This window comes from Carcharodon carcharias, chromosome 6 (genome assembly GCF_017639515.1).
Source record: "Carcharodon carcharias isolate sCarCar2 chromosome 6, sCarCar2.pri, whole genome shotgun sequence".
In the NCBI taxonomy this organism is placed as follows: domain Eukaryota; kingdom Metazoa; phylum Chordata; class Chondrichthyes; order Lamniformes; family Lamnidae; genus Carcharodon; species Carcharodon carcharias.
Window position 1 is genome coordinate 173,132,143 of NC_054472.1, and position 22,591 is coordinate 173,154,733.

Here is a 22,591-nt window from a genome sequence, read left to right on the forward strand (position 1 = left end):
AGAAGAGACTGGCAGCTAACATAAAAGGGAATCCAAAAGTCTTCTGTAGGCAAATAAATAGTAGAGGGGTGTTGAAGAGAAGGGAGCTGATTAGGGACTAGACATGAGCAGCATATAGGCAGAGCGACATGGCTGAGGTATGAAATGAATACTTTATATCTGACTTTACCAAGGAAGAAGATGTTGCCCAATTCATAGTGAAAGAGGAGGTAGTTTAGATACTTGAAGGATTAAAAATTGATAAGGGGGAGGTCCTTGTTCTTACATGGGATGTGGGCATGCACAGGCTGATATTTGTGGCGTGGGCTAGAGGGCAGGTAGGGAGGCTGATCAGTCAGGATGGGCTAGCAAGCCAGGTAAATACTGTGGCTACAAGAGCAGGTCAGAGGCTAGGAAACCTGCGGCGAGCAACTCCTCTCCTGACTCACCAAAACCTGTCCACAAACTGCAAGGCACAAGTCAGAAGTCAGGAGTGTGATGGAATAGTCTCCATTTGCATGGATGAGTGCAGCTCCAACAACACTCAAGAAGCTTGACACCATAGAGGACAAAGTAGCCCGCTTGATTGGCACCCCATCCACAAACATTCATTCACTCCACCACCAGTGGCAGCAGTATGTACCATCTACAAGATGCACTGCAGAAACTCACCAAGGCTCCTTAGACAGCACCTTCCAAACCTATGACCACTACCGTCTAGAAGGACAAGGACAGCAGATACATGGGGACACCATCACCTGGAAGTTCCCCTCCAGACTTGGAATTATATCGCTGTTCCTGGGTCAAAATCCTGGAACTCCCACACTGTGGATGTACCTACACCACAAGAACTACCGTGGTTCAAGGCAGCCCACCACTAATAAATGCTGGCCTAACTAGCAAAGCCCATATCCCTTAGATGAATGAAGGACTTTTGTACAGAATAGTGATGATGGTGGTGTCTGGGACATTGTCTGTACGATGTGATTCCATGAGTGTGACTACGTCAGGTTGTGCTTGACTAGTCTGTGAGACAGTTCTCCCAATTTTTGCCCCAGATGTTAGTAAGGAGAACTTTGCAGGGTCAACAGGGCTGAATTTGCCATTATTGTTTCCGGTGCCTAGGTCGATGCCGTGTGGTCTGTCTGGTTTCATTCCTGAGACCTTTTAGTGGCTTGCTAGGCCATTTCAGAGGGCATCAACCATATTGCTGTGGCCAGACCCAGGCCAGACCAGATAAGGACAACAGATTTTTATTTGTTTTGTTTCTTTTTACAACAATGGTTTCATGGTCATCATCAGACTTTTAATTCCAGATTTTTATTGAATTCAAATCTTACCTTCTGCCATGGGTTTGAACCCATATCCCCAGAGCATTATCCCCTGGTCTCTGGATTACCACTGAGACTTGAGAAGTTTTTACTGTTCTCCTTGGAGAAGATTTGATAGAGATGTTCAACAACATGAAGGGTCTGGACAGAGTAGAAATGGAGAACCTGGTCCCATTGGTGGAAGGATTGAAAACCAGAGGGCACAGATTTAAGGTAATTGGCAAAAGAAGCACTGGCAACACGAAGAAAAACTTTTTCATGCAGCGAGTAGTTACCATCCAAATGTACTGCCTGAGAATGTTTGAAGGCAGAATCAATTAAGGCTTTCAAAAGAAAATTATTGGATCATTGCCTGAAAAGAAAAGATTTGCAGGGGCAACAGAAAAAGGAATGGCACTCGGTGAATTGCTCCTCCTGAGTGCCAGCACAGACACAGCGGGCGAACGGCCTCCTGGGCTGAAACCGCTCTCTGATTCTATAAGATAAAATGCAGAACTGCGAAGAAAAAATATATTAGGAGAGTTTACTAGCCATAAAATCAAAAATTCTATTAGACTTTAAAGCTACCCATATAGATTCACATGCTTTGTCTACAAGTGACCAACTCCCGCTATTTTTGTTTTAAAACAAAAACTTTGCATACTAACTTCTCAACCAAATATGAACAGAACAGACCTTCAAATGACGGCAACACTTTGCAATGTTGCAATCTGCTGTTTGTACTTAGCTTTGCGACGAGGGGAAGTGCGCATGCACTCCGGGTCCGGCAGACGTCGGCTGTGCGCAGGCACTGTCGAACTGACAGAGGCGGTGCGATGAAAGGTGGTGGCGGCGGGGCTGTGATCGAGCACCTGGTGTTCACGGCCAGTGCCGGGGATGCCGACCCTCAGTCTCGGCCGGTGTTGTTGGTGGGACAGCTGCCAAATCTGCAAAAGCTCACCTGGGGCCAAGTGAAAGGGAAGTTGCAGACCCGGGTGAATCAGGAGGTGAGTGATTTCAAAATGGTGGTTTTGGCTCAGGAACTGGAGGCGGTCAATCAGCCCCTCTAGCTGGCCTGTTAGCCCTCCCCGACCAATCAGCCCCTCTAGTTGGCCTGCTAGCCCACCCCAACCAATCAGACCTTTTACTTGGCATGCTAGCCCACCTTGACTGATCAGCCTCTCTACCAGCTCGCTAGCCAACCCTGCAGATATTGGGCTTCAGTGGCCTGGAATTAGAGTAAAGCAGTTTAAAAAAGCTCTCATTTTACACTTTGATTTTAAAGTTCTCTTCCTGATTTTCAAATGCCTCCCTGTCCTTGACCATCCCAATCTCTTATCTCCTCCAAACCCAGAACCTTGAGAAATCACTGCACTTCCATTTCTATCCTCTTGTAGAATGCCAACTTCAGTTGCTCCATCATTCAAATTTTGGCATGATGGAACCATCATAGCATAAAACCTTGAATTATCTTGAGTATTTTTGTTTCAATATGCTTGTTACAAGTTTGCACATTTTTAAAGTGATGACTTAGTCTACGTATGAATGTTCTGATGTAAATCACACTGCTATTTAGCCTTTGGGCTGCAAATGTGTTTCTTGAATGAAATAATATCTTTATTTTTATTGTGGCCATGCCTTCAGCTGCCTGGGTCCTATGCTCTGTAATTCCCTTCCTAAACCTCTCCACCCCTCTAATCTTTCCTCCTTTAAGACATTCCTTAAAACCTACCTCATTGATTGAACCTTTGGTCACCTGGTCTACTATCTCCTTATGTGGCTCAGTTTGAGATTTTGTTTTGTAACTCTCTGGTGAAGCACTTCGGAACATTTTACGATGCTAAGGATGCTCCTCCTACAATGGAATCTCCTCCTTGAATTGTGCTGCTCCACCTAGACCCCTCTTTCTGTAAAGGCTGCATGAGTTGTGTTGCTGAATAATCCCTGCTTGTGTGTTTTTAAACCCAATAAGCTTCATGGTCAACATGCAGCTCCTTTCCCTTTTTTACATTGTTAATGGGAGCAGTATCTATAATGAACACTTTTTACTGGAGACAATGTTGAATGTTATAAACAGTTAGTGTTGACTGTTGGATTTAGACCAATAGATGGTTAATGAAACAGGCTGCTATAAATCTGTTTGTGTCTGTACTGCTACTGCCCTTTCCTTATAGAAGTGACCTTATAGAATTCACTGAGTTTTGTGTGTACTTTGGAAACATTTTTTCAGCTTTTGTACGCTCGTGTTACTTCCCTGTAGAATCCAGTTTCATTGTAACTGTCATTGGTTCAAGTTTGAACAGTGTTATTCGTGTTTGTTTGATTATTTTGACATCATCCAAAACTCTCCTCATGCCCTACCTTGCACCAAGCCCCATTCATCAACCTTTTGCTCGCTGACCTACATTGTGTTGCAGTCAAGCAATGCCTTGACTTTTAAAATCCTCATCCTTGTTTTGAAATCCTTCAGCGGCCTGTCTCCTCCCTATCTGTAATCTCCTTCAAACTCACCACCTTCCAAAATATCTGTGCTCCTCTAATTCTGGGCACTTGAGCATCCTAGATTTTAAACACTTCATTGGTGATCATGCCTTAAACTGCCTAGGCCCTGAGCTTTGGAATTCCCTCTGTAAGCCTCTTTCCCCCTTTAAAGACACTCCTTGAAACCTACCTTTTTCACCAAGGTTTTAGTCATCTGTGGCTTGATGTCACCTGTGAAGTTCCTTTGGGTGTTTTATTATGTTGGAGGCGCTATTTGTTGTTATACTACTCTGTGAGCAGGAAACAACATTGTTTAGTTTTAAAAGACAGGACTTTACTTGAACTCAGTGCAGTGTAATGGTTTAAGGTGAATTCTTGCTGCTAAATGTTGCAGTTATAGTATAGAGACCAGTCTCAGGTGAATTGGCAGACTCCAATTTACCCCATCAACTACATCTCACCCTGAACTCAGTTGTCCAGAATTTCAATGCTACTGTGCTTGTATATATGCAGAAGTACATTCCATGATCAGAGAGCGAACAGGAGCTGTGCTTTTTTCAAACGTTAAGATGAATTTAAAAATCAGGTTATGAAGATCCCTAGTGAATCTAGTAGAGTACATGGGCACTTTTAATATGCAATTTTTGTGCTGGCTTCTTGTCAGACTAACTGTTAGGGGAGATGGCTATTGTATTAGTGTGCTGGGGAGTGTAATCACCCATGTTACTGCTGAAGCACAATGAAACCTTTACATTCATGTACAGCCATATCTATTGTGCTCAGTTTATCTTCATTCCTAGACTGCTGGAGTAGTTCTTGTCTTCCTGGATAAACCTGTGCTGTGCTGCAGTAGGAATTACAGGTCTCATTTTATGTTCGCACATTCCTGGGGGGAAGCCTCAAAAATGTCGGCATGAATAAAATTAGCCCCTGAATCTATTGCAACAGTAACTTTTGCACTATAATTTAACTTTTATCGGTAACTTGTAGGGAGAAATGTGACTAACTTCACATTCTCTAATCTTTTCACTTCTAGTCTAATATCGTTCTTGCCAAGTACTTCACTTGATATAAAAACAAAAAAACTGCGGATGCTGGAAATCCAAAACAAAAACAGAATTACCTGGAAAAACTCAGCAGGTCTGGCAGCATCGACGGAGAAGAAAAGAGTTGACGTTTCGAGTCCTCATGACCCTTCGACAGTACTGTCGAAGGGTCATGAGGACTCGAAACGTCAACTCTTTTCTTCTCCGTCGATGCTGCCAGACCTGCTGAGTTTTTCCAGGTAATTCTGTTTTTGTTTTACTTCACTTGATATCCATGCTCCTGCAGGTTTTAGCAGGGATTGCTGGATAATCATTCTCATAGTGTCATTACAGCACAGAAGGCGGCCAGTCAGCCTATTGGGTCCATACCGGCTATCTGTAGAGTAATCCAATCATCCCGCTGCCCCTGCTCTATTCCTCTAGCCCTGGAAGTTTATTTCCTCAATTGCCCATGCATTTTCCTTTTGAAATCATTCATTGTCTCCATTTCCATTTTCAGGCTGGAGCTGACGCTAACTTTTTCCATCACTTCCACCACCAGGTACCACGCTGGGTTCAGTGGTACTGTAGCTGTTTGTAATACCCCAACTGCAACTATGACTGCAAATAGCTTGACTCAACACAAATCAAAGTAGGAATCCTTATGGTTTGCTTTACTGTGCAACCCACCATGGAATACATTTATCCACTAAGACAAGGGAGATATTTAACACATCTTTAAAATATGCTTTGTGTTTTTTCTTTAAGCGATTATACGTTTTTCTGATCTAAATTGCTTTACTCACTTCAAATTGAACTTGGATTTATGCTTTTTCCCAATTATTGTAACTTGTCCACTCTGAAATCTGTTGCAAATCCTGATGTGGGACACCACTAGGCAGCCTGTTCCTGTTGAGTGTGGCTAGTGTGTATATGATCATTTTAATTCTTTCCTGTGAAGTTCCAAATCTGCAGTGTAGTAACACCTTGTTTGTCATTCAGGTCTGGCAGGCTGCACTGAGCACTTTGAATCCAAATCCAGTGGATACCTGTTCTCTTTGGCTCGATTATGCTCTTGTGGCAGCACTCCCATCCAAAGTCAGCCGCCACAACAGCCCTTCATCAGCTCACTTTCTCACACGATTGATTCGCAATTGCTCATCTAGAAGAACCAACCGGTGCATCGTGGTGAGTGATCACCTAGGCTCTTGTTCATTTACAGTAACACCCTGATCATATGTATGTTCTTCCTAATTTTTCTTTGCAACCATTCTTATTTCCAGAACTATAACTTCAAGTTTCCCTAATTGATCATAAAAGATATTTAGTGTCAATTGAATGCATCCCTGTCACTGATGCTTTTCCTAATAGTTTTTGTAACTTTTAAAAGCTGTAGGAATTGTCAAGGGAAGTAATGTATAAGCAGGTTTGATACTGCTTGTGGATCAATATTCTTGAGCAACTTTGTCCATAGAATTATTCTGTGTGATAGTTCTCATCTAATGCAATTTTCCACTGAGTCAGATTTCTGCTTCCTACATAAACCTAGTGCTCCCTGGCTCATTTGTAATACACTATTTTTGTATTCCTTCATGGGATGCGAGCACACTGGCAAGGCCAGCCTTTATGCCCAGCCCTAATTGTCTTGAGAAGGTATTGGTGGACTTCCTTCTTGCACCACTGCATCCATGGGTGTTAGTACACCCACAGTGATGTTAGGAAGGGAGTTCCAGGATTTTAACCCATTGACCCACCCCAGTGAAGGAAAGGTAATATATTTCCAAATCAGGATGATATGAGTTTGGAGGGGAATTGCAGGTGGTGGTGTTCCAGTGTATGTTGCACTTGTCCTTCTAGAGAGTATGGTTTCGGAATGTGCTGTTGAAGGAGCCTTGGTGAGTTGTTACTGTGCATCATGTAAATGGTACACACTGCTGCCACTGTGCATCAGTGGTGGAGAGAATGAATATTTAAGGTGGTGGATGGCCAGCCTATGAAGTGAAATGCTTTGTGCTGGAACAAAAACAGAAAATGCTGGAAAAACTCAGCCGGTCTAGCAGCATCTGTGGAGAGAGAAACAGAGTTAACGTTTCGAGCCCGTGTGACCTTTCTTCAGAGCTGAAGAGAAGTGCAATTGTGATGAAAAACACTCCTTTCAGGTGTAGCAGTGCTTTACTTGCACCTCCTTCAATTTGATCTACTACATTCGGTGCTCCCTATGTGGTCTCTACATCGGGGAGACCAAACGCAGATTGGGTGACCGCTTTGCGGAACATCTCCGATCTGTCCGCAAGCTTGACCCAGACCTTCCTGTTGGCTTGCCATTTCAACACACCACCCTGCTCTCATGCCGTCCTTGGCCTGCTGCAATGTTCCAATGAAGCCCAGTGCAAACTGGAGGAACAGCACTTCATCTTCCTGTTAGGCACTTTACAGCCTTCCGGATTTAACATTGAGTTCAACAAGTTCAGACCATGAACACTCTCTTCTATCGTCACCCCTTTTTTTTATTCCATTTTTTCTACATTCATTTTTATTTTTTAACTACTTATTTTTATTGATTTATTCTTGGTTTTATCTCCTTTTTTATCCCCCCCTTTTATCCCATTTTCTATCTTTTTTTCCCCACCACTGCCCCCTCCGCCCACCCAATCCCCAAAAAGGCCATCTGTTATTTATTCCATGTTGTTCTTTCACACAATGCTACCCTTGTCCTGTTATTATCACATTCTGCTTTCTTACCTTTACGCCACTATCAGCACCCTTTTTTTTAGCCCTTACCACTTTCATTAATACTCCCTTTGTTCTTTCGTTCATGACATCTTTTTCAATCTCTCCTTTGTCCCCACCTATCACTGACCTTCTATCCAGCTTCACCTGCTCCACCCTCCCTTAAATAGTATAAATTTAATCACATTTCCACTTCTCTTCAGCTCTGAAGAAGGGTCATACGGACTCAAAAGGTTAACTCTGTTTCTCTCTCCACAGATGCTGTAGATCTGCTGAGTTTTTCCAGCATTTTCTGTTTTCGCTTCAGGTTTCCAGCATCTGCAGTATTTTGCTTTTTGCTTTGTGCTGGAGGCTGCCAAGTTTCTTGAGTGTTGTTGGAGCTGCACTTATCCAGGCGAGTGCAGAGTATTCCATCACACTGCATCTAGAAGTACATGGGTAGTGGATACATGGGAACAGCACCAGTTGGAAAGTTACCCTCCAAGCCACTCACCATCCTGACTTGGAAATATATTGTCATTCCTTCACTGTCGCTGGGTCATAATCCTGGAACTCTCTCCCTAACAGCACTGTGGGTGTATCTATACAACAGGGATTGCAGTGGTTCAAGACAGCTCACCACCACCTTCTCAAGGGCAATTAGGGATGGGCAATAAATGGCCATATCCTGTAAAGGAATTTAAAAAAAAACTTGTGCCTTGTAGATGATGAACAGGCTTTGGGAAGTTAGTAGGTGAATTATGCACTGCAAAATTTACAGCCCCTGGCCCGCTGTTGTAGCCGCAATATTTATATAGCTAGTCCAGTTCAGTATCCGCTTAATGGGATGTTGATAGCGGGGGATTCAGTGATGGTAATGCCACTTTATGTCAAGAGGAAAAGGTTAGATTCTCTCTTGTTGGAGGTGCCCATTGCCTGGCACTTATGTGGCATGAATGTTACTTGCCACTTATGAACCCAAGCCTGACTGTTGTCCAGGCCTTGCTGCATGCAGACACGGACCTATTCAGCATCTTTGTGTCACATTGATGCAAAAACCAGTTAGACTGGAAACAGATTTTGCTGAATTGACATTGGATGCTAGTGACTAGCACTTCTTGCTTTTCAGATTAGAGAGCAGTATGGAGATGGTATTCCAACTCTAGTCTTCTGCCTCCACATTGCTTAAAATGGTTTTCAGGAATATACCAAACTACTAGTGGCATCTCTAATTGGAATAACTATTTGAGTGAATTTATTATGCACCATTAGAAATGTATTTTATTAGATTCTATACCTGTCGTGGTTCGAAAAAATAACATTCAGTGCCTGCTTCCATAAGAACATAACTAGGATTGGAGTAGACCATTTGGCTCTACCATTTAATGAGATAATGACTGATCTTCTACTTCAACTCCACCATCCTGCACTATCCCCTTAACCCTTATTTCACTTAGCACCCAAAAAGCTTTCAACCTCTGTCTTGAATATATTGAACATCCGCAGGATTTCTGGAACAGACCAAATATATTTGACCAATATGGATAAGGATCTAATGTACGTCTTGTACAATGTAACAGTACTTTTTGATTAGCTTATTTTTAAGGCTAAATAGAGTACTTGCAGCTGTGATTTGTCCTGGTTAAGCCCCGGGACACTTGAGAGAAGAGCCACAAGATTAATCTGTGAAATCAGAGAACTTGGTTATGGGGAGGAATGAGCAAGGTTTGGATTTTCAGGCTTGACGTATATGGTAAATGGCAGATAAAAATTAAATTAAATCATGGCAGTGGACCAAAGAAAGTGGCACAAAGTATGCTTGTCAACCATTGGACTTTATTGAAGTTAGTGGAGGCAAAAATCCATTTTTTTTTTTAACTAACAGTTGGATGGGAGCTTGTTTAATTTTGTTTTTCATGTTATGAGCTAGAATTGACTGACTTTCCTCATCCTTAAAACAATTAAATATTTTTAAATATCTGCATGACAGAAGTAAAGCTCTGGCATTGTCTCCCCTTCTCAAAACCCCCGGTGGCATAGTGGTAATGTCACTGGACTAGTAATACAGAGGCCCAAGCTAATACCTGGGAGACAATGGTGCAAATCCTATCTCGGCAACTGGTGAAATTTAAACTCAATGAATTAAATCTGGAATTTGGCAGCTAGTCTCAGGAATGGTGACCATGAAACTATCATCGATTGTTGTAAGAACCCATCTGGTTCTCTAATGTCCTTTAAGGTCCTTGCTGGTCTTGCATATATGTGACTCCAGGTCCACAACTATGTGGTTGACTCTTAATTGCCCTCTGAAATGACTTAAGCCACTCAGTTTAAGAGCAATTAGGGATGGGCAACAAATACTGGCCTTGCCCACATCCCAGGAAAGAATAAAAAAAAATTAATATTGCCAAAGTTTTATTTACATTCTGGAAACCATTAATTTTTAATGGAAATGTCAATCTGTCACTCAACACAATGGAACTTGAACCATTAGTATTTGCTAAATTAGGTATTTGGAAAATTTACAGTTTAGAAAATACAATAGACAAACTGAACCCAACAGAGGCTAGTAATTTGGATAATGATCTCTGGCACAAACCATCAGGGAAAAGTAGTCACTTAACCCTGTGAGTAACAATTTATAAAAATGGTGCAAGGTGACCAGCAAGATTGGAAAGTGTCTCATCACCTAACTCAACATGCAGTCTGCTGAAAATTGAAAAGCAGCAAACTGCAAATGCTGGAAATATGAAATAAAAACAGAAAATACTGGGGAAAAATCTCAGCAGATTAGGAAGCATCTGTATAGAGAGAGAAAAACAGAGTTAACGTTTCAGGTCTGTGACTGTTCTGATGAAAGATCACAGATATGAAATGTTGGCTGGGATCTTCTGGCCCCTACACTGGCGAGCATCATTGCAGGCGGGATGGGAAAATTCGGAGAGCTGTTGATTTTACTGGCTCTCCAAATGTTCTCATCCCGCCCACGATGATGCCTGCCAGTGTCGAGACCACAAAATCCCGCCACTAACTCTGTTTCTCTCCCTGCATAGAGGCTGCCTAACTTCCTGAGTTTTCTCCAGCATTTTCTGTCTGATGAACTTTTTTGGCTCTATTAAGAAACTTCTCTGGCCCTGCTTTTAAAGAAGAGCGACAATATTTTCATTGCAGAATAATAGTACAGAATAATTGTGCTTCGTAAATTAAATGTACATTTTTAAAAAAATTCTTTTTTGACTTCTTACTGTGATTATAACTTTTATTTCAGCTAGTCTGTGAATACACAGAGGTTTTTGCATCAGCTTGTGCGCTAACAAGGGCATTTCCCCTATTCACTCGGCGCACTGGATTGCTGGAACAAGGAGAGAAACTCACTGTTACAGTAGAGTTTATTCTGGTGGGAGAGAATACCAACCCGCTTACTGAATCTACTCTTGCGGTAAGTATTAGGAACCACAGGCAAGTGAGTCTCATGTCAGTGTTAGGGAAACTGTTGGAGAAAATTCTGAAGGAGAGAATCTATCTCCACTTGGAGAGGCAAGGTTTGATCAGGGATAGTCAGCATGGCTTTGTCAGAGGGAGATCATGCCTAACAAATTTGATTGAATTTTTTGAGGAGGTGACCAGGTGTGTAGCTGAGGGTGGTGTAGTTGATGTAGTCTATATGGATTTCAGCAAAGCCTTTGACAAGGTCCCACATGGGAGACTTATAAAGAAGGCAGATGCCCATGGGATACAGGGTAACTTGATAAGGTGGATTCAAAATTGGCTTAGTTGTAGGACACAGAGGGCGATGACAGAAGGCTGCTTTAGTGACTGGAAGCCAGTGTCCAGTGGCGTACCACAGAGATTTGTGCTGGGTCCCCTATTATTCGTCATTTATATAAACAACATAGATGACTATGTGGGGGGTAGGATTAGTAAGTTTGCGGATGACACAAAGATTGGCTGGGTGGTTAACAGTGAGGTTGAGCGTCTTGGGTTACAGGAAGATATAGACAGGATGGTCAAATGGGCAGATAAGTGGCAGATGGAATTTAACCCTGAAAAGTGTGAGGTGATACACTTTGGAAGGAGTAATTTGACAAGGAAGTATTCAATGAACGACGTGACACTAGGAAGTTCTGAGGGACAAAGGGACCTTGGTGTGTGTGTCTATAGATCTTTGAAGGCAGAGGGGCATGTTAGTGGGGTGGTGAAAAAGGCATATGGGACAATTGCCTTTATCAATCAAGGCATAGATTACAAAAGTAGGGAAGTCATGTTGGAGTTGTATAGAACCTTGATGAGGCCACAGCTGGAGTACTGCGTTCTGGTCACCACATTATAGGAAGGATGTGAGTGCACTGGAGGGGATGCAGTGGAGACTCACCAGGATGTTGTCTGGGATGAAACATTTAACTTATGAAGAGAAGTTGGATATACTTGGGTTGTTTTTGTTGGAGCAGAGAAGACTGAGGGACGACCTGATCGAGGTGTACAAGATTATGAGGGGCATGGACAGAATGGATAGGGAGCAGCTGTTCCCCTTAGTTGAAGGGTCAGTCACGAGGGGACATAACCTCAAGGTGAGGGGCAGGAGGTTTAGGGGGGATGTGAGGAAAAACCTTTTTAGCCAGAGGTTGGTGATGGTCTGGAATGCACTGCCTGGGAAGGTGGTGGAGGTGGGTTGCCTCGTATCCTTTAAAAAGTACCTGGATGAGCACTTGGCAGTTCATATGTAGGTAGGTCAGGTATTTCTCACATGTCAGTACAGACTCGATGGGCCAAAGGGCCTCTTCTGCTCTGTGTGATTAGCATGATGATGAGAGGATCTGAGATGATACAGTTATTAATTTATCTTTAGTAGTGTTTATTTTTTTCTGCTTGCAGTCCCATCTTTATGCAGCAGGACTCCAATATCTGTTCTATATTTATCTTACCATATCGTGCATAACTTCTTTTCTAATTCTTTTACCCCCCCCCCCCACCCCGGCCACCGCATCCCCCCCACTGAGGTATTTTACAAAGCTGTACTCAGTAGATATTGAGTTTTTTAAAACCAGTACAATTTGTAAAACTACCATGTATAACTCCAGACATAGGTGATGGTCAGAGTAATTTTGCCATTATTGTCTTGCTTATCCTCTTTGAACTGGAGTACGGAGGAGGAAGAAGGACAGGGTTCACACTTGCACTTTGAAGTCTTTTAGCACAAATCCTATGGTTGGTACCTTCTCAATATACTTTCTAGACTCCTTTTATTATTCTGGGATCCTGTCACCTTGGATCTTGATATTTTACTGCTTTTAGTCCTATTAGCTTTTTTATAAAATACATTTTTGTATATTTATCTCCAGTGGCTCTTCCACGTCTTCATCAGATATTCCTTTAGTCCTCGTTTCACCTTGTTCTATAAAATCAAATGTTAAAATATTTTATTAATCCTTTCTGTCATTCTCTCACTACGAATCACCAGACAGCCCTTTTGATCTTTTGTGGTCCCACCCCTGCTTTGATTTTTCTTTTTTTCACTCAGTACGTGTTTATAGAAGCCCTTGCTATTTTACTTCATTGACCACCAGGTTTCTTTCATATACCCTTTGACAATAATAAAACACTTACTAAGAGGTAAACTTTCTCCTTATTCTTCTAGATCTGCCTGTAGCCTTTGACACAGTTAACCATGTCGTCCTCTTCCAATGCCTTTCCACTGTCATCCAGTTGGGTGGAACTCCTCACACCTGGTTCTGTTCTTTTCTATCTAATCATAACCAGAGAGTTATTGCAATGGCTTCTCTTTCTCTTACACTGTTATTTTTGGTGTACCCAAAAGATCTATCCTTGGGTCCCCTTTATTGCGTATCTACATGCTGCCATTTGGCACCATCATCCAAAGGCACAACATTAGTTTTCACTTAGCTCTACCTCTACCCACCTCTCTTGACTCCTTCACTGTTGCTAAATTATAAAATTATATCATCAGCATCACATGTGAAATTAATTAGTGAAGGAGGTCATGTGACCTCTGAATCCTGCTTGAAAACAAGCCTGGATGGCTTGATTGCTATGGGGACAGTGAGGCCCAGATTGTTTTACTGTGAAGAAGGTACAAGATATTCACACCCGTAGACAACGGCAAGACCATCTATGCTGGCTCTGGGGAGATTGTTAGTCTCTTAAATCTCACAGAGAGGTGTTAGGAATATCAGATTTTGTAAAAGGTTAAACTTTAAACTGTCTATTTAATTTCAAGATAGAATGGAGTAAGTCACATAAGAAGGTTAGGAATGTCAGTTTATGTAAATGGTTATACCTTAACCTGTCTATTTGATTTCAAGATAGAATGGAATTGGGGTCTAAACGCTGGCTAATTAACATTTCTACCTGAATATAAGGCCCATGTAATTCGCATTGCCATGGTGGTGAGCCTTGAAAAGGGAGAGGTGTATAGGAAGCCATTCTCCCCAGAGCCAGCATAGATGGTCTTGCTGTTGTCTACGGGTGTGAATATCTTGTACCTTCTTCACAGTAAAACAATCTGGGCCTCACTGACCCCATAGCAATCAAGCCATCCAGGCTTGTTATCAAGCAGGATTCAGAGGTCACATGACCCCTTTCACTAATTAATTTTATATGTGATGCTGATGATATAATCTTATAATTTAGCAACAGTGAAGGAGTCAGGAGAGGTGGGTAGAGGTAGAGCTAAGTGAAAACTAATGTAATTGTAGGATCATGTTGCAGGTTTTCCTAAGAGATCCCTGAACCTCTCAGGCACGCTCAGTCTGCACAAATCTGAGTGAGAGAGAGCAGAGAGATAGAGATAATCAATCTCTATCATTAACCATGCAGAATGAGGGTGGGAGTTCATGCTCGGATTGAAGAGACCAAGTTTGTGCGGATTTAAACATGGCTGGAAGATTTGCCTAGCTTTGGCTAGAGGAGGAATCCCCAGGGTAAGCCTCACCATGGAAGTCATTTTGGGGTTAGAAATGATCCAGCTGCAAAAGGAAGAAGGAAGCAAGCCATCAGGAGCTGAGAATAGCTGCGGACTCGTTTCTGGAGAATGAAGGGTCCACTTAATAGTAAAGTATAATTGTGGAGGGGGATATTTAAATGGGGGGGGTCTTTCCTGTAGTTTAGAGTATAAGTTGCCTACTGAGGTGTTTAGACAATGTTACTCTTAGTCTGTTTATTACAGTAAAAGTCCTACAACTTGAAATCTTGTCGTGTGATCCTTCCAGTCAGTCACTGGAAATTCAAATATCTTTCTAAAAGTTATTGGTCTCTATGAAAATAGTAATATAAGTAATGGAGAAGATTGAAGCTATTGTTTTCGGTTCCTGCTCCAAACTCTGTTACATAGCAACAGTGTGAGATTAAGTCAGTCTGTTCGCAACCTTGGTGTCACATTTGATCCCAAAAGGAGCTTCCAACGTCATACTCATGCCATCACTAAGACCACCTATTTCCATGTTCGTAACCTTGCTTGACTGCCCCTGTCTTAGCTCATCTGCTGCTGAAACTCTCTTTCTTGCCTTTGTTACCTCTAGAGTTGGCCATTCCAATGCAATCCTGGCTGGTCTTTCACAGTCAACCCTTCATAAACTTAAGTTCATCCAAAACTCTGCTCCCTGTGTCTGAAACACAGCAAATCCTGTCCCCCTATCATCTCTGTGTTCACTGACCTACATTGGCTCCTGGTAAAGCAACATTTTGATTTTTAAAATGCTCATCCTTGTTTTCAAGTCCCTCCTTGGCCTTGCTCTTCCCAATCTCTATAATCTCTTCCAACCTGACAACCCTTTGAGCTATCTGAGCTTGTCTAATTCTGACCTGTACTGCATCCCTGATTTTAATTGCTCCATCATGGCTGTGCCTTCAGTTGTCAAGACCCCAAGCTCTGGAACTCCCTCCCTATACCGCTCTCCCTCTCTACCGTGCTTTCCTCCTTTAAGACACTACTTAAAACCTACCCTTTTGATCAAGCTTTTGGTCATCTGACCTAATATCGCCTTAAGTGTATTGCTGAAAAAAGGCATTTTGTCGAAGCTCAAGGATAACTAGGGATGGGCAATAAATGCTGGCCCAGCCAGCGAAGCCCACATCCCGTGAATGAATAAAAAAAGCTTTTCATTCTCACAACCAACTTAAGATTGTCAGTCGGGTTCGCAGTGTGGCACATTTGCATGTAATGGAAGCTACATATATTAGTACACAGGGCCCTGTTCTTTGCAGACAGAAAGAAAACGTACATGCATTGTGCCTTTTTCAGCTAAACAAAATAAGTGACAGCCATCCGCTGGTTCATTTCTCAGGGCAATGCCTTGGCCAATCAGAGCAAAGCTGCCTGGTTTGAAATTTCAAACAATGCTTGGCAGTTAACTGTCAGTCACCATTAACTAGTGCATTCTCCATGGCAACACCTCAAATCAGTGTCCACTTGCCAACCAATCAGCACTCTCTTCTCATACAGTATAAAATTGTTGCTTTACCTGACATTAACATTCTTGTGGTTGTCCTGATGAGTGCAAGATAAGAAGCTTTTCAGCAATACTGAAGTTCTGTACTACCAAATGACTATCTCCTTATGTGATTCAGTGTCATACTTTGTTTTATAATGCTCCTGTGAAACACCTTGGGACATTTCATTATGTTAAAGGTGCGATATAACTGTAAGTTGTTGTGGAATCAGCATTATGGAAATACTCCATAGCCTCAAATTACTCTCCCAACAATGACTGCAACAAATTTTGTATTAGCATAAAATGCAAAAAGTTTATTCACTTTTATTGATCTATAAAGTTTATTTATCTGTTTTCTTTTTCAAAATTTATTAGAAGGAGCAATAATTTGCGTACAGCCTTGCGGCTTATATAGCGTCTCAAGTGATTGTTTAGAGTAATTGCTTTCTGGTGCCATAAAATAAATCCTAATGGTAACTTGAGGAGCCCCAGTTGTAACAATTTCAATTTTTTTCTGCAGAGAAAAGCAGCCTATTTAGGTTATAATGCTTATAGAATAATCTCATTCAGGTATATGCATTGATTGCTCTAATAGATTTCCAGTATTTACTGTTATTTTTCCATAGTGCCTGTTAAGTGCTGCTGAAGGCATTCAAATGGCCAGTCGCATTGTGGATACACCATGCAATGAGATGAATACAGATGACTTCCTTGCGGTGAGAATGTCTGAAACTTTAGCTAATGTAGACAGCAGCAGCATAAACAGCTATTTTTTTTCAGTACTGCCACTCAATGTCAAAAGCCAAGTCATCAACTATATATTTCCTATCATAGCAAGTTTTGCCAGACCTGCAGCAATTAATAGATAACATACTGTGATTATTATGTATCTAGCAGTTTAGAAAATAATAATCATGTATGAACGATTTTCCCAACTGCCTAAATTTGTTGTCCTTGAGTGACTTTGCCATAGTGCTGAACTGTAGTCAGTTTCAGGAATACAATACTGTAATGGCCTCCCTGCCTTGTTCTTCTCCCATTCATATTATTCGATGCTACATCAGAATATGGAGAGACTTCTTCCAGTGTGGTTGTTTGGACATCATGGTTTGATGATTCAAACAGTTTAATATCTCAGATTTGTCGATTCAGAGTGGAGATAGACAGATTTTTAATCAGTAAGGGAATCAAAGGTTATGGGGAGAAGGCAGGAAAGTGGAGTTGAAGATTATCGGATCAGCCATGATCTCATTTAATGGCGGAGCAGACTTGATGGGCCAAATAATATCTTTGGTTCCTTTACATCCACCAAGAAGTGCAGATGGGGCTTTGGTTTAACCTGAAGGATGGTACCTCTGACAGCTCATCAATCCCTTAGTACTGCTCCTGAGTGTACTTCAGTCTCTAGAGTCGAACTTGAACCTGTAACCTTTTGATTCAGAGACAACAGTGTTACCACAGAGAAATAGCTGACATTGCATGCATCATGACGCTCCCAGCGGGCTTAGAAATTGAGCAAGATGACTATATTTAATGGGTGGGGACTGGAGGTGTCTGATTCAGTAGCACATGCCTTGTGCATACATTGAGGTTGCAACGTGGCTTAGTTGTATCAGCGAATCTTCTTGATGGTGGGAGTACAGTATGCTTTTGCCCATTGCAAATTCAGTAAGGTAGAAGTATCATGTAGGATGACTTTAAATAATTTGTAATGCTTTTCTGCTTATTACCAGTTTATGAATGTTCTTTTTTTAATTTGTATACATTAGCATTTTCTGGATTAAAGTTTGTCCTTGTGCTGCATGATGGTGGCCATTGGTTGAGTCCATCACTCTTATGGAGCTCAATGGTACTCCAACCTGATATAGAAATGCTGTGGTCCAGAGTTACCTAATGTAGCCCTGAGTCATGAGCTGGTTTAATTTTACTACAGCAAAGAAGTGGGTACTTGTTAATTTAGCTGAGTAATGAATATTTGAGGTTTTAAAAATGATATCAAATTGGATCTTGGAGAATGAGCTTGATTGATTTTTACATTCTGACTTTTCATTTTACTGAATTTTTTACAATCGCATCCAACATCCCACACACTTCAACTTGAAACTCTTTTTCCTTGTGAGAGGTTTATTTAGCATTTTAATTTTCTTCTGACTAGGAAATTGAACTTGTTGGATCTGAGCTGGGCATTATTCCCACTGTTATCCGTGGAGAAGAGCTTAATCACAAGGGATTTGGAGGTAATGTCTGTTGTACAGTAAATGCTGCTTTTAGGAGATAAACATTATGGTATTGTTAAAGCTGGAAGGTAAACATTGTACAGCCAGATGTGGCTAAAAGCAGGATTGGGCTCACGACCTTATCCAAGACTTCCTTTGCTTTTAAAAAAAATTGTGGGAGGCTGCAGGTGCCAGGAAATGTAAGTTATAATGAAGAAAATTATCCATGATTTCCTGTCAGCTGCTCCCTGCAGACATCCTTGCAGAACTTTTGAATGCAGGAGTGGGAAATTGGCCATCAAAAGAATATGGAGAAATTTAGATTTAGGAACCAGGCTGACAACAGGCAGGCGTTATTTAATGTAAACAGGTACCAAGGCGCTGGGAAAAGTAGAATAAATATTTTAAGATGAATGGTAGTAGGAAACTACACAGAAAGGGCTGCTGAGGTTATTGATGGATAGCACGTTAAAATCATAAGCACAGTAAGTAACATCAGGATGACTCCATGCTCCTAATAAGCTTGGATCAGTGACAGGACTACAGAATCCATGCTTCCTGATTGTGAGGATCCTAACCTAATGCAGGAATGTGCAATTACACCTATTGCTCTGAACGCATAGCTAGGGATTACTAAGGAGGAGAGGTGAGCTGATTTAATCCTACCTGGTGTAACTCTATACAATTTGGGTGACTGGAGTCGGGCATTTTGATTATCAGTGGATACAGAGAAAGGGATGAAGCTGGGGATGAAGGACTTGAGAAAATGCAGAAATGGAAAGTGTTTGTGCTAAAGGAAAGAAAACATAGGCGATAGCTGATTGAAATTTTCAGAATTTGAAGATAAATAGGTAAATTTAACCTTGATAAATTGTTTGTAATCACAAACTGTGACCAGGGCCATGTATTTCAGCTTGGAAAAGGAGGGTTGAGTTTAGATTTAGCTGCTTCATTGAAAAGTTGGTGAATTTGTGGAATAGACAGTAGAGATGTCTGGTATTGCTGAATTCAAGAACAAACAGTAACTAAGATATAGAGTATAGGCATGGATATTTTTAAAAAAAAGCTTTGGATCTAGCCAAATTGACCAGGCACAGCTGTTCCCAGTTCTGCACATTTTCTCTGTTCAACTTTCCACATAAAATAAACTTTTAAAATGTTCTATACCTTTTCAAGTGATCAGTATTCCTGTTGCCAAGATGAAATATTCTTTGCAGAAATTTTATGTAACCTTATATAACCTTGGGAGTAGACCATTATGCTATATAGACCATTAGGGAATGGGAACATAGTGGTTCTTTATAGGGCTAGCAATCTAAAGGCCTTGGCTAATGATTCAGACACATGAGGTTAAATCTCACCTCAGCAGCTGGAGAATTTAAATTAGTTTAATTAAATAAATCTGGAATAAAAAGCTAGAATTAGTAAAGATGGCCCTTTAACTAGTGGCCTGTTGTAAAGCCCATTTGATTCACAAATGTCCTTTTGGAGAAGGAGTTCTGCCATCCTTACCCAGTCTGACCTATATGTGATTCCAGACCCTCAGCAATGTGGTTGACTCTTAACTACCACCTGAAATGGCCATAGTAAGCCACTCAGTTGTCAAGAAGGCAACTCAGCACCACCTGCTCAATGGAATGAGCAATAAATTATGACTTTGTCAGGGCCCATACCCTGCGAATGAATTTTGTAAAAAATTACGTTGAGGTGCAGAATTAGCCCTAGTGTTGTTTAGGTTTGTGGCCTTATACCTGGTTCCCTTGAATACATAGCCAAACTGTATATTTGAGGGTGAACTGAGATCCTGACTGCAAAGTTCATTGGACTTCACCTCTCCTTGTAATTGGATTGTTGCAATATGTGTTAGCAATCCTTTCACTTTGTTTCCGTCGAGTATCCATTTGATTTGTGTTTGTTTGGCTATTCAGGTATCTATGGAGTTGGAAAAGCTGCAGTGAACCCACCTGCTCTTGCAATACTTAGTCACAAACCAGAGGATGCTACACAAACTATAGCCTGGGTCGGCAAGGGTATTGTTTATGACACTGGTGGTCTCAGCATCAAATCAAAGGTGATGCGACTTTCCTATTTTTTGTGTTCTTACCTTTGCTGATCACTCTCACTACACCAAATTTAGAATGAACAAATCTGATCCAGTGTTTTAATTGTTAAACGTTGCATTTTTTATGAATTAAAAGTTAGGTATGCAAGTAAGATGAAACCCAACATATTTTGTCTTCCATACATTTAGAGGAGACAAATGTGCATGAAGACTTGCATACTGAATATACTAATAAGAGTTTACAACACTAGGGGCTGAAGTCTCCAGTCGGCGAGCGGGGGCAGAGCCTGCTCACCGACGTGTAAAATGACAAGGGGGTGATGTCAGGCGGAGGTCCCGACGTCACCGCGTGCTATTTAGGTTTTCAGTTCGGCGGGCGCATAGCCAACTCGGCTGCCGAACTGTCAAAAACCTATTAAGGTCTGTTTAAAAACTAATTTAAACAATTGAATGAGCTGCACGTCCAACCTTAAGGTTTGCAGGCAGGTGAAGAGCCCAGACGGCCTTCACATTTTTCATGAAACCTCATCCACGGGCGGAATGAGGTTGAGGTTTCATGAAGTGTTTAAAAATGCAATAAAATTTTTTTTAAAAATCATTGATATGTCCCAGCTCATGTGACACTGTCACATGAGGGGACATGTTTTAAAAAGTTTTCAAATACTTTATTTAGAAATTTTAAACTTAAATAACTCTCCTTAAGGCATCTCTGTGCCTCAGGGAAATTTCTACGCTCTTTTGCACGCATGCGCGAGAGATCGCACTCCCGACTCAGGGAGTTCCCCTCCCCCCCACCCACCCCCCCCCCCCCCCCCCCCCACCTGCACAAGGAGCGATCAGCGCTTCCGGCCGAGCATCATGCTGGGTGGGCCTTAATTGGCCCGCCCATGTAAAATGGCGGCGTGCACGCAATGGGGGGGCGCTGATCGGGCTTGTGCTCACTCCCATCCACCCCCGCACAACCTCCCTGACTGGGGTCAAAATTCAGCCCTAGGTTTTGCTGCAAGTCAATTGGCATTATCCTTAAAATACCCCAACTAGCATATGGTTTTAAAAAGAGTGGGGAGAGCTCATTGTAAGAAGAGCACAGACAGCAGGAGACTTCATTTTAATAAGGGTGAGGAGAGTGGAGAGACTTGCTTTTAAAAAGAGAGCGGGGAGGCTTGCTTTTAAAAAGAGAGCAGGGAGAGTTCAGTTAAATAAGTGGCAGAGTAATATCATGAACCGCAGCTTGATGCGAGTTTTTTGTTATTCATTCATGAGATGTGAGCTTCGCTGGCTGAGCCAGCATTTACTGACCATCCCTAGTTGTCCTTGAGAAGGTGGTGGTGAGCTGCCTTCTTGAACCACTGCAATCAATGTGGTGTAAGTACATCCACAGTGCTGTTAGGAAGGGAATTCTAGGATTTTGACCCAGCAACAATGCAGGGATGATATATTTCCAAGTCAGGATGGTGAGTGACTTGGAGGGGAACATCCAGGTGGTGGTGCCACCTGTCTGCTGCCCTTGTCCTTTTAGATGGCAGTGGTCGTGAGTTTGGAAGGTGCTGTCTAAGGAGCCTTGGTGAATCCGTGAAGTGCATCTTGCTGCTGCTGCTACTGTGCTTTGGTGGTGGAAGGAGTGAATGTTTGTGGATGTGGTGCCAGTCAGGCAGGCTGCTTTGTCCTGGATGGTGTCAAGCTTCTTGAGTGTTGTGGGAGCTGCGCTCATCCAGGCAAGTGGGAGTATCCCATCACACTCCTGACTTGTGCCTTGTAGATGGTGGGCAGGCTTTGGGGAATCAGGAGGTGAGTTACTTGCATGATTCCTAGCCTCTCACCTGCTCTAGTAGCTACAGTATTTATATGGCTAGTCCAGTTCAGTTTCTGGTCAATGGTAACCCCCAGGATGTTGATAGTGGGAGATTCAGTGATGGTAATGCCATTGAAAATCAGGAGGTGGACCTTGGATTCTCTCTTGTTGGAGATGGTCATTGCCTGACACTTGTGTGGTGCGAATGTTACTTGCCACTTGTCAGCCCAAGCCTGAATATTGTCCAGGTCTTGCTGCATTTGGAGATGGACTGCTTCAGTATCTGAGGAGTCGCAAATGGTGTTGAACGTTGTGCAATCATCAGCAAACATCCCCACTTATGGCCTTATGATGGAAGGAAGGTCATTGATGAAGCAGCTGAAGATGGTTGGTCTGAGGAAGCTACCCTGAGGAACTCCTGTGGTGATGTCCTGGAGCTGAAATGACTGATCTCCAACAACCACAACCATCTTCCATTGTGCTAGGTATGACTCTAACCAGTGGAGAGCTTTCCCCCAATTCCCATTGACTGCAGTTTTGCTAAGGCTCCTCGATGCCACACCCTGTCCA

At 42.1% G+C, this 22,591-nt stretch overlaps 1 protein-coding gene across 1 annotated transcript in view; it reads left to right on the forward strand.

Annotated features, from left to right (window-relative positions):
- Positions 1 to 2,077: 2,077 nt before the first annotated feature.
- Positions 2,078 to 22,591, forward strand: part of LOC121279309 (probable aminopeptidase NPEPL1) — a 48,784-nt gene continuing 28,270 nt past the window's right edge. Inside the window, exons 1-6 of the mRNA XM_041190454.1 lie at positions 2,078 to 2,296; positions 5,798 to 5,983; positions 10,773 to 10,943; positions 16,578 to 16,667; positions 18,107 to 18,188; positions 20,096 to 20,238. Of these exons, the coding sequence (XP_041046388.1) occupies positions 2,126 to 2,296; positions 5,798 to 5,983; positions 10,773 to 10,943; positions 16,578 to 16,667; positions 18,107 to 18,188; positions 20,096 to 20,238 (843 nt within the window). The 5' untranslated portion in view covers positions 2,078 to 2,125. The remainder of the gene's footprint in view (positions 2,297 to 5,797; positions 5,984 to 10,772; positions 10,944 to 16,577; positions 16,668 to 18,106; positions 18,189 to 20,095; positions 20,239 to 22,591) is intronic.